We start from the raw sequence: 12,125 nt of genomic DNA on the forward strand, positions 1-12,125 counted from the left end.
ATCTGAAGTTAGCTTAGCTTAAAAAATTAATATGGCTTGAATAAGGTTGTGATGACACAAGCCAGTAGAATATGCTGGAGAAGGAGCAGACAGCCTGGGCTATACTTTTTTACTGGGCATGGTAGCACATTCCTTTAATCCTAGCACTCAGAAGCCAGAGGCAAAAGGATCTCTAAATTTGAGGCTAGCCTGGTCTATAGAGTGGGACTCTGTCTTAAAAAAAAAAAGTTAATGGCTGAGGTGTAATAAGATGGCAGACAGCATGCACAAAGCCCTGAGTTCCATCCCCAACACCTCTACTCTCCAAAATTTGTGGCGGGCGATGAAGAGATGGCTCTTAGAACCCAAATTCTGATCCCAGCACTCGGGAGGCAGAGCCAGGTGGATCTCTGTGAGTTTGAGGCCAGCCTGGGCTACCAAGTAAGTTCCAGGAAAGGCTCAAAGCTACACAGAGAAACCCTGTCTCGAAAAACCAAAAAAAAAAAAAAGAAAGAAAAACAGAACCCAAATTCTGTTCTAGGAACCTCTGTCAGATGTCTCACAATTGCCTGGAACTCTAACACTCCAGGGGATCTGATGTCCTCTTCTGGCTCCCAAGGGATCCTACATTCATGTGCCCATATCCCACTCGAACACACACATAAACCTACATAATTTTTAAAATAACATATTAAAGAAAATGATTTGGCAGTTCCTCAAAAAAAGAGACCTGGAGTTAGTTACCACATGACCCAGAGACTCTACTACTTGGGTGGAAACTCAGGAGAACTGAAGACACCATCCACAAAGACCTTATTCACATCTATCCCAAGGTGGAAAGCCAGTATCAGGTAATGAATATGCAGTTGTCTGTCCATAGCCAAGAGATGTGCATTCTCGGAAGTACTCAGCCTACACTGGACACTATAGTCACTTCTAAAAACAAATAAAAAATGTGTCTGTACTGAACATGTACAGACTTTATTCCCTAAATCAGTGGCTCTCAAGCTTCCTAATGCTGAGACCCTTTAATACAGTTCCTCTCAGGCTGTGGTGATTCCCAACCATAAAATTATTTTCGTTGCTACTTCATAACTGTAATGTTGCTACTGTTATGAATCATAATGTAAATATTTTTGGAAATAGAAGTTTGCCAATGGTCATAACCTACTGGTTAAGAACCTCTGCCCTAAACCATTAACACGCAATTTCATTGTATTAGAGATAATTTGGAGTATTCAAAAGGATATGTGTTGGTGACATGCAAATATGAGGCATCTTATGTAAAAAAATTGAGCCATCACCATTTTTATAACCTCAAGAGTCTTGGAACCAATTCTCCATGGATATGGAAGGGATGATTCATACTATTATCTGGCCAATACTAGAAAAGAAGTATTAATATATGTTAAATGTGAATAAACCTTGAAAGTGCTATGTTAACTGACTAAGATAAAATTAAAAGTTCTAAAATTAGATTGCAGGGATGGCTGCACAACTTTGTGAAAATAGGAAAAAAAACTGTCAAAGTTTTCACTTTCAGGGGACTTATTTTATGCTATGTGATTTGTACTTTGGTAAAGCTGACTACTATATAAAGCTACCTTGATGGTCCATGCGTTTAATTCCAGCACTGGGAAGGCAGAGGCAGGCAATCTCTGAGTTCAGGCCAACCTGGTCTACAGTGTGAGTTCTAAGATAGCCAGGGCAACACAAAGAAACCGTGTCTCAAAAACAAAAAACAAAAGAAAAATAGTCATGCAGCCCAAGAAATCAAACATCTTAGATTTCTTACCAGTTCTGATCTCCACTCCTCATAACAGAAGATGCTAAACACAACTTCTCTCGGATGGACCATGGCTCTGTTGGGCCGGTACTCAGCAGCTTGTGCTCTGGGAATAAAGAAGGCTTAGAAACGATCACTGAGCTAGTTCTAAGTCCCAGAACAGCTAAAAGTCTGATATAAAATAATATCCCAGGCTGAGTGTGGCGTATTAACCCTGGTTCTCAGGAAACAGAAGCGAGCAGACTTCTGTGAGTGTGAGGCTTGCCTGGTCTGCATAGGGAGTTTCAGGCCAGCCAGGGTCAGTCACACAGTAAAACCCTATCTCAAAACAAATAAATCTCAATCTTGTTGGAACAATGTGAACTACTACCATTAATTATTTATTATCACCAAATCTTGATTTTTCACCATTCCAACGAAATATCACTACTAGCCAGCATAACTGTTTTCTGAAAACTCATTTATAGAACACTTTATTTGTTCAAATGCCATGGCTTTAAGTTCTGCTCTCAAATATTGGCAGTATTACGTTAAAAATAAAAAAAAGTTCTTGTTAAAGACCCAGGTTTACAACTTTACTCCAAATTGAACGCAAGCTTATTTCCCAAGATTCCCAGCGGCCCCCGGCTCCTCCTGCCCACCTCCTTCTTTGCATAAAGTTGTTTACGTCTCAGCCCCTCCCCCTCAACTGTCGGATACAAGACAGTGCGTCGGTGAAACTGAAAAAATGGCTGAAACACATGAAACGCATTTCCCCCGGGGGCAGGAAACGCCCACAGTTAACAGAGCTCATTTCGACTGCTTCCCACAGCTTGGTTCGAAACACAGCTGAGCCGCAGGCCACTCCATACTGCCTTTGTTTACCCTCGATATGTGCCCCAGACAGCGCCTAGCACACAAAGGCTTCCACGGCTGCTTCTCTCCAGCCTCGGTTTCCCCCCTACACTGGTCAGACCCCGGGCAGCGGCCCTGAGAGCCCCCATGGAAGGCAGACGTCTGGAGACCTTGCGCTCTCTGACAACCCACTCCTCCCGCTCCAATCGTGCAGGACGAAAATGGGATGCCTAGCCTCGACTCTGCAAAGGCCTGGAACGCGAAAGCGGCTCCGATACTCACTGCCTGTTCCCGTCGCCATTTTGGCTTCGACGTCTTCAACGCAAGCGAAAGGTGCGGGGAACTCTGGGAAATACAGTACCAGAGTCTGTTCGCGGTGCCCCCTGGGTAATGTGGGTGGGTCCGCCTAGGGAAATTTTTTTTTTTTTTTAACTAACAAAGGACAAGGGATAGCAGCTGAAGCCTCAGGAAAGAAACGTCTAGATCTAGAGATAAAGAGTTAAGTGAGACGAATCCCACAGCGAACAACTAAGGAAGTCCTGGCAGTTGGTAACCCGGACCCACATTAGAAGCAAAGAGGTCAACCAGAAGCAAACGGACTCCCGGCAGGCTCCGCCCCCTTGCCCTTCGCTGATTGGCTTCTTCAGACTTCGCTTTCTGATTGGCCGGACGGGCCCAGCGCGCAATTTAAAACATTGTACGAGGAACAAAGCTGCGCCTCGTGGGCGGAGTTGTGTTCTCCGGTAGCGGGAGTCTGGGTTCTGCGGCTGGGTGGGAGCTGGGACCGGAGAAGCAGCGAGGTAGACCGTCTTCCGGTAAGTCCGACTGGGCCGGAGCCCCGGTTATCAGCTCTTGCCTGCGTGGCATAGTCCGCAGAACGCCCCCCCGCCCCCGCGTCTTCCATAATTCCCGAGTTCTCTCCGTGGTCTTTGGAGTGAGGTTGGAAAAGTACCCTAGGAATCCGAAACACACCTGCACCGGTGGGCCTGTAGACAGCCTATGTGGAGCGCTTTTAGAGCTAGGTATCTCTCGGTGCCTATTCGCCTCCAGAAATGCAGCCTCGGGCTGGCTTATTCTTCTCATTCTCTTCCCCTTGGCTGATAATAGTATAGAGTCGTGACGGAATGTCCTGAGCAAGGTCATCCCCCTCACCAGGGGATTGTTTATTAACCTACAGGTTTGCAGTTTCTGTGCCTTAGTGTTCTTCTGCCCATCTACTCTTCATTTTTTGTTTGTTTTTAGACGTTGGCTGACTCTCGTTGCCATGTCTCACGAGATCCTTTCTCCGCCAGCGGGCTTACTGTCCGATGAGGATGTTGTAGTCTCCCCCATGTTTGAATCAACAGTTGCAGATCTGAGGTCTGTGATCCGAAAGGACCTTTTGTCAGACTGCTCTGTCATCACCTCCTCTCTGGAGGACAAACAGGTACAGGAGTTGACTTGTTTAGGGGCAGAAAGTGATATCCTCAACTTAATGGTTCTTTATACAAGGTAGTATGAAAGCCGGGCGGTGGTGGTGCACGCCTTTAATCCCGGCATTCGGGAGGCAGAGGCAGGAGGATCTCTGTGAGTTCGACGCCAAAGCTGGGCCTTGTGGCGCATGCCTTTAATCCCAAAGGCAGGTGGATCTCTGAGGCCATCCTGGTCTACATAATGAGTTAGTGCCAGGACAGCCAGGACTACACAGAGAGACCTTGTCTCGAAAAACCAAAACAATAAGAATATTATTGGCATTATATTCATATTAAATAATAGGTACAAGGATGGAGGGTGTGAGAATGCATGTTTGGTATGTCCTAGGTTCAAGTCTCAGCACCACATGTAATTGTTTGCACAGAACCATGGTGGCCTTAACTAGGTAGAATGGAATTCATGTTTCAATAATCATAGCTGCCATTGCTTTAGCCTTTCTTTTGTAAGGCCAAAGATACTTCATTATAGCACTATTCATGTTTGGAGCCAAGCTTTTGTTGGAGGGGGCTGCCCTATTTTTCGCAAGATGTTTAGTAGCATTTCTGGCCTCTATCCACTAGACACAATACCTTTTCACTAATTAGAATTCAGTGTCTTGGGAATACAGAGACAGTCTAAATATCTGCTGAATAAATGGAGTGATTGCTATTTAACTTCATTCTTCAGGTGAGTCACTAAGAACTTTGTTCATGGTCTCCTAATTACTAAATGATGAAACTGGGGCTCAGATTCAGGCATGTCTATTCTTATTTGTTAGTGTTGTATGTATGTATATGTGGTGGGGATACACACATGTGGAAGTCAGGACAACTTTGTAGAGTCAGTTCTCTTCCTTTTTTTTTTTTTTTTTTTTTGGTCTGAGACAGGGTTTCTCTGTGTAGCCGTGGCTGTCTCTTCCATTATTATATGGAGTCCTGTGATTGAACTCAATTTGGCAGGCTTGTTTAGCAAGCTGAGCCATCTTGCTAACCCAATTTTCATTATTGAGCTTTGAAAAAAAAATATTTATCAGAGCTGGAGAGATGGCTCAGGGTTAAGAGCCCTTCCTGCACTTCCTAAGGACCCAAGTTAAATAAACAAAAATTATTTATTTTGAAATAGTCTTTGTAGTCAAGGCTGGCTTTAAATTTCTGATTCCCCATCTCTTCTTACTGCTGGGTGTTGCGATTACACACACCATGCCTGGTGCACACTGGTTTTCAAACATCAGCTGATTCTAACTCAGATCACTGGTGCAGCAAGCCAGATTTGCAGGACAGTGATGAGACAGGGAAGGGAACAAAGTTCCTGTGAGCAAGAATGATTGTGGAGCCACTTAAGGTGGAATGAGGGGTTGATGGCATGCTTTCTAGGAACTGGGATGTTTGCCCATTTAACTCTGTGTCCTGGCTGGAATCTGGTGCAGGCTCCATTTGAGGACACTGCAGAGAGAGTGAAGGTTTACCTTCGAATCAGACCCTTCTTAACTTCTGAGTTGGACCGACAGGAAGATCAGGTGAGGATTTAAGGTGGAATGGTGTAATAGAAAAGAGGCTCCCTAGGAATGCTTCTTTACTATGCTAACCTCCACTTTCTACCTTCTCAGGGCTGTGTCCGTATTGAGACTACAGAAACCCTTATGCTGCAAGCACCCAAAGACTCCTTTGCCTTGAAGAGCAACGAGAGGGGGATTGGTCAGGCCACCCACAAATTCACCTTTTCCCAGGTACACAATACTGGGGTATGAACATAGGCCCAACACTTAGGGGAAAATGTATTTCTTCTTTAAAGAGTTCTGCCTGAATGTGAGTTCTTTATGTGTGTATCGATAGTTTTGGGACCCTTGTTATGTGTCTCGTACTTTATGTGCATTCCCACCCACTGATTGACGCTATAATTACTAGTACCTCTTTTCCCTGGTAAGAATACTGTGCCTCATATCACAGTGAAGATAATTTTCCTGAAGCCTGAGAGCTAGTGAGTGGGAAAACAGGACTGGGATCTAGATCCATCCATCTCCAAACCCATGCATCACAATAGCATTCCTTAAGTATTTAATTTGGAAGAAAGGGACTAGCAGAGAGTGGCTGAGTCTTCTGCGTTTAGGAACAGCTGGAATCCAGCAGGAAAACCTGCTTGAGTGGTCCCCAGAAAAGAAACACACCTACTAGTCTTACAGAGGAAACATGTGGCAGATGACGTGTGGCCTCTGACAAACAGGTCTGTTTCTAGATATTTGGGCCAGAAGTGGGACAAGCGTCCTTCTTCAACCTGACGGTGAAGGAGATGGTAAAGGATGTACTCAAAGGGCAGAACTGGCTCATATACACATATGGAGTCACCAACTCGGGGAAAACCTACACAATTCAAGGTTAGTAAGCTTCAGCAGGGTTGATGACCAGCATGTAATGGTTGTCTTTACCTTTTGATGCCCTGAGTGAAGGTTATTATCTCGGATATTCTTCTAGGTACTTCTAAGGATGGGGGGATCCTACCCCGGTCTCTGGCTCTCATCTTTAATAGTCTCCAAGGCCAACTTCATCCAACACCTGATCTGAAGCCCTTGCTCTCCAATGAGGTGATCTGGCTAGACGGCAAGCAGATTCGCCATGAGGAAATGAAGAAGCTGTCCTTGCTAACTGGAGGTCTCCAAGAGGTGAAGTACTCATGAAGCTGGGATAAAGGGTACAGATTTCAGGAAAGATTTGTGCTTATCTTCTCTCTGTGCCCCTTCAGGAGGAGCTGTCCACCTCCTTGAAGAAACGTGTCCATCTAGACAGTCGGATGGGTACCAGCACCAGCTCTGACAGTGGCATTGCTGGGCTCTCCTCCACCAGTCAGCTCACCAGCAGTAGCCAGCTGGATGGTATGTACCATGAGTGGGCTCTGTGCTGGGCAATGGTGGGGACCCACTCCCTACACCTGGCAGCTCTAAGGGGTATAGATCAGAGACTGCAACCTGAACCCCATCATTTGAAGTTCCTATAGACCAAGGCAAGATGAAATGCTCCATAGTTAATGACCTACACATGGATTTTTCTCACAGAAACAAGTACTTCATGGGCACAGCCAGATACTGCCCCAGTGAGTGTGCCAGCAGACATCCGCTTCTCTGTCTGGATCTCCTTCTTTGAGATCTACAATGAATTGCTTTATGACCTGTTAGAACCACCTAGCCACCAGCATAAGAGACAGACGCTACGGCTGTGCGAGGACCAAAACGGCAATCCTTATGTGAAAGGTACGCAAAGCGGGAGGAGGTTGGTGGAGACCTGAGGGACATGCAGGGAAACGAGAAAGGGCTAAGTGTTCCCACCTTTCTTTCTTGGCCCCAGACCTCAACTGGATTCATGTTCGAGATGTTGAGGAAGCCTGGAAGCTCTTGAAAGTGGGCCGTAAGAACCAGAGTTTTGCCAGCACCCACCTGAACCAGAACTCTAGTCGCAGGTGAGTTGTAGAATGAACTCTTCCCTGTGCCTAGGAAGCCTTAGCCCTCCACCTGAGAGAACGTGGAAGACGTTATGGTGACTTCTCCTTTCCTTTTCAGTCACAGCATTTTCTCCATCAGAATCTTGCACCTTCAAGGAGAAGGGGATATAGTGCCCAAGATCAGTGAGTAAGTTCTCCTTCCCACTTAGAAACCTGAGCATCTTGGCCATCTGGTGTGGGGGCAAACTTCTCAAAGGAATTAGCGTCCTCCTTCCTTGGGTACAAAAAATTGGTAGGCCCTCCCCTAACAGGGTTACAGAATAAGCTGAGTTCCTTGTATCAGATCCTACACATTATTCCATCCAGACTGTCACTCTGTGACTTGGCTGGCTCAGAGCGCTGCAAAGATCAAAAGAGTGGTGAACGGCTAAAGGAAGCAGGAAACATTAACACTTCTCTGCATACCCTGGGCCGCTGTATTGCTGCCCTGCGACAAAATCAGCAGAACAGGTAAGCTGTAGGCTAGGAGGGCCTGGGGCTTGGTGATTTGGTCCATTCTAGGTCACCACTGAGGATGGGCTGCAGTTGTGTTCACAATGCTATTTATCTGATTTGTGCAAGGTCAAAGCAGAACCTGATTCCTTTCCGGGACAGCAAGTTGACTCGTGTGTTCCAAGGCTTCTTCACAGGTCGAGGCCGTTCCTGTATGATTGTCAATGTGAATCCCTGTGCCTCTACCTATGATGAGACTCTTCACGTGGCCAAGTTCTCAGCCCTTGCCAGCCAGGTGTGAAACTACAGGGATGATGATTGTCCTTACCTTGGACAGGCAACCTGTCCTAAGATAGGTCTTAGGAACTAGTGAAGGAGTCCAATAAGGTTTTTCCTTTTCCTCCTCTAGCTTGTGCACGCCCCGCCTGTGCATTTGGGAATCCCATCCCTGCATTCATTCATCAAGGAGCACAGTCTTCAGGTATCCCCGGGCTTAAAGAAAGGGGGCACAGCTGACTCGGGCCTTGATGACCATTCCGAAAACGAAGCTGACATCTCCATGTACGGCAAGGAGGTGAGACTACAAGGAGGCTCCAGGCTAGCAGCACCACAGGGTGTCCAGATGGGTTTGGGCCTTTTCCTGCAGGGGGATCTTAAGATCTCTGACAGATGTGTTCTTCTTCCTAGGAGCTCCTGCAGGTGGTGGAAGCCATGAAAACACTGCTTTTAAAAGAACGCCAAGAGAAGCTGCAGCTGGAGATGCAGCTCCGTGAGGAAATTTGCAACGAGATGATAGAACAGATGCAGCAGCGGGAACAGTGGTGCAGGTACGGCTGCACGGGCCCTGCTACCGGGCTCCCTGTGACGGCCGAGGGGGACACTGGGTCTGACGAGCCCTGCTACCGGGCTCCCTGTGACGGCCGAGGGGGACACTGGGTCTGTCCCTCAGCTGCCCTCTGCAGAAGCCTCACTGCCCTTTTCTGTAGTGAGCATCTGGACAACCAGAAGGAACTGCTGGAGGAGATGTATGAAGAGAAGCTAAAGATCCTGAAGGAATCACTGACAAGTTTCTACCAAGAAGAGATTCAGGTGAGTTTGCCCCAACCAGTCCCAGCTGCCGCACAGACTAACATCACTTGGTTGTTTGAGATAAATTTTTACTTTTATTTCTTTACTGATTGATTGATTTGGTTTTGCGAGACAGGGTTTCTCTGTGTAACAGAGCCCTGGCTGTCCTGGAACTCACTCTGTAGACCAGGCTGGCCTCGAACTCAGAGATCTACCTGCCTCAGCCTCTGCCTCCTGAGTAGTGAGACTGAAGGTGTGTGCCACCACGTCCAGCTTATTTATGTATTTTTGAGATAGGGTCTCACTATTTTATCTCTGTCTGGCCTGGAATTCCTATGTAGACCTGGCTGACCTCAAACTCAGAGACGCATCTGCCTCTGCCTCCTGAGTGCTGAGATTAAAGGTGTGCCACCACACCTAGCTAAGTTTTATAAACTCTAGTAAAAACAGGAATATATAACTTATTTTTCTTCATCTCCCTTATGCCTGTAGTTATTGAGTTTAAATTCAGGGTTCCGGGTTTAGGGTAAAGTTTTATGTTCATTTAATCTGGTTCTTTGGCATTTTTCTGACCCTGGACAGAATTGTGCTCTCTGCTTCCTTCTTAGGAACGGGATGACAAAATCGAAGAGCTAGAGACTCTCCTGCAGGAAGCCAGACAGCAGCCAGCAGCTCAACAGTCGGGGTCTGGACTGTCCCTAGTACGGCGGTCACAAAGGCTGGCAGCTTCTGCCTCCACTCAGCAGCTTCAGGAAACTAAAGCTAAACTAGAGCAATGCAAAGCAGAGCTAAGCTCCACCACTGAAGGTGAGGAGGGAAGGCAGGAGCCTGACGGTGCTGGTGGGTGAGGGAAGAGCTGGCATTCCAAGGTCCATCCACCCACATCTTACTCCAGAATGCACATGCCTCACTTTGTCTACTTGCTACTGTTACAGAGGTAAGCCCCAAGCTGAGAAAGCCATGTATTAAACGTATTTATATTGTTTCCCTCTCTCAGAGCTGCAGAAGTATCAGCAAATGTTAGAACCACCACCGACAGCCAAGCCCTTCATCATTGATGTGGATAAGAAGTTAGAGGAGGGCCAGAAGGTATTTAACCTTTCTCGGTTTGTTATCAAAGCCCTTTATCAGGAATTTATGTGAGGTTTTTTTGTTTTTTTTTTTTTTTTTGTGTGTGTGTAAGAGTCCTGAGGAATGGTTATTTCATTCAGAAAATCAGCCTTTGTTTTTGTTTTACATTTATTTATTTGTGTGTGGTAATGTGGAAGCCACATGGGTTCCATGTGGATTCCTCGGATTTAACTCAGATTGTCAAGCTTGGGGGGCAAGTCATTTCACCAGCCCCCAGCCTTCCTAAGTCTGTCTTCAAATGGCTGCCGGGGCTGATGTTGACCACAATCTGACTCCTACCCTTTCAGAATATAAGGATGCTACGGACTGAGCTTCAGAAACTAGAGCAGTCTCTCCAGTCAGCAGAACGGGCCTGCTGCCATAGCACGGGGGCAGGAAGACTTCGGCAAGCCTTGACCACCTGCGATGACATCCTCATCAAACAGGTGAGGGCAACCTCGGGACCCTCCCTTCCCGCCCACGCCAGTGTGTATGTGAGAAGGGAACTGAGAAAAGAAGATGGCTGGTGAAACATGAAGCCAATGCCATGTTGGGGGTGGGACTCAGGGCTTTTATGTATGCTAAGCAGGCATCTACCACTAAGCTGTGACATTTCCCGATGATGTGTCCTGATGGCAGAGATCTTAAATGCTAAATAGAAATGTATACTTTTTAGACTAAACATGGCACTTGATACCTAGGGACAGGCTGGAAGTTCTGGTATTTGTTTTAGAAGATGATAGGGTCTTACTATGTAGCCCTGGCTGACTTAGAACACACCAAAAAACTGGGATTAAAAGTATGTACTACCATACCCATCAAAGATTCAACCATTTTCTCTAACTTATGTTTCTTAGAACCAGACCCTGGCTGAGCTACAGAATAACATGATGCTAGTGAAACTAGACCTTCGGAAAAAGGCAGCCTGCATCGCCGAGCAGTATCACACCGTGCTGAAACTCCAAGGCCAGGCTTCTTCCGCTAAAAAGCGGCTGGGAACAAACCAGGAAAACCAGCAACCAAATCATCAACCCCCAGGAAAGAAACCATTCCTTCGAAACTTACTTCCCCGAACACCCACCTGCCAAAGCTCAACAGACAGTGGCCCTTATACACGGATCTTGCGCTCACGGCACTCTCCTTTGCTCAGATCTCCTTTTGGCAAAAAATACTAAAGTTGTGGGGATGAAGATGCACCCTTGTTGCTCTAAGGTTGGTCAGCTGATCAGCTTATAAGTCTCTTAAGTTTCAGCACAGATATATATATATGTACCCTGAACTGTATCCAAAATTATTGTATTATAATCACCTATATAATCTTGGTTTTTTTCATGCACAAATATTATACTGAATAAAGACATTGTTTATGCTTTTATTTGGATACCAAACTTAGAAAAATATAAAAAGGGGGACAGAAACTGATATAAATACCACCTAGCCCGTTGGACCCTTGGACAGGAACAGCAATGGGAACCAGCCTAAGGCGTACTACGAAATGAGTCAAATGGCAGAAGTATTCGAAAGGTTTGGTTGGTTGGTTGGTTGGTTGGTTGGTTGGTTGGTTGGTTGGTTGGCTGGCTGGGGTTCTTCGACAGGTCTTACTATGTAGCTCTCACTGGCCTGAAACTTGCTGTGTGGATAGCTAGCCTCAAAATATCCACCTGCCTGTCTCCAAAATGCTAGGATTAAAGACATGCACCACTATGCCCAGCTAATTTTTCTTTATAAATGAAGTCTCAAAAGTAAGAGGGGAATAAAAATGTTCTGAGCACAAGGAAGGCTACATCCTAAACACAGAATGATCAATAGCATCATACAGCACAAACATAACAAACATCAAAGTGTATTTGAAACCTACAAGAACAGAAGGATTCCCTCAACCTTGTAGATAATGTTGAAAACAAAATATTCTTTTGGAGATAAAAGAAAAAAACAATTGCTTCAAGCATTTACTAAAAGACACCAGCATGAATTT

General features: G+C 45.9%; 2 protein-coding genes across 14 annotated transcripts in view; one reads left to right on the forward strand and one right to left on the reverse strand.

Annotated features, from left to right (window-relative positions):
- Brd8 (bromodomain containing 8) overlaps positions 1-3,200 on the reverse strand; it is a 47,088-nt gene extending 43,888 nt beyond the window's left edge. For 5 of the 10 annotated variants that reach the window (XR_009375198.1, XM_059245939.1, XM_059245937.1 and 2 more), the window contains exons 1-2: positions 2,882-3,200; positions 1,775-1,871 (exon numbers count right to left, since the gene is read on the reverse strand). Coding sequence is in view for 9 of the 10 variants with exons in the window: in XM_059245939.1 (XP_059101922.1) it covers positions 1,775-1,871; positions 2,882-2,900 (116 nt within the window). In the remaining variant the exon portion in view is untranslated. The remainder of the gene's footprint in view (positions 1-1,774; positions 1,872-2,881) is intronic. The other 5 variants (XM_059245941.1, XM_059245936.1, XM_059245940.1 and 2 more) reach the window with 2 other exon arrangements.
- On the forward strand, positions 571-11,525 carry Kif20a (kinesin family member 20A). Of its 4 annotated transcripts, none has more exons than XM_059245946.1 (20): positions 571-830; positions 2,577-2,932; positions 3,842-4,025; positions 5,478-5,567; positions 5,658-5,777; positions 6,284-6,422; positions 6,520-6,707; positions 6,788-6,917; positions 7,098-7,292; positions 7,387-7,498; positions 7,599-7,667; positions 7,847-7,990; positions 8,102-8,267; positions 8,382-8,546; positions 8,660-8,799; positions 8,959-9,061; positions 9,649-9,847; positions 10,038-10,129; positions 10,459-10,596; positions 11,008-11,525. In XM_059245946.1, the coding sequence occupies exons 2-20, from the start codon at positions 2,826-2,828 to the stop codon at positions 11,323-11,325; spliced, it is 2,799 nt and encodes a 932-aa protein (XP_059101929.1). In that variant the 5' UTR covers positions 571-830; positions 2,577-2,825; the 3' UTR covers positions 11,326-11,525. The 4 variants fall into 4 exon arrangements, with proteins under 4 accessions (XP_059101929.1, XP_059101930.1, XP_059101928.1 ...); XM_059245947.1 differs by having other exon boundaries at positions 2,814-2,932; XM_059245945.1 differs by lacking the exon at positions 571-830 and having other exon boundaries at positions 2,464-2,932.
- Positions 11,526-12,125: the final 600 nt, after the last annotated feature.

Source organism: Peromyscus eremicus, chromosome 19 (genome assembly GCF_949786415.1).
Source record: "Peromyscus eremicus chromosome 19, PerEre_H2_v1, whole genome shotgun sequence".
Taxonomy (NCBI): Eukaryota; Metazoa; Chordata; class Mammalia; order Rodentia; family Cricetidae; genus Peromyscus; species Peromyscus eremicus.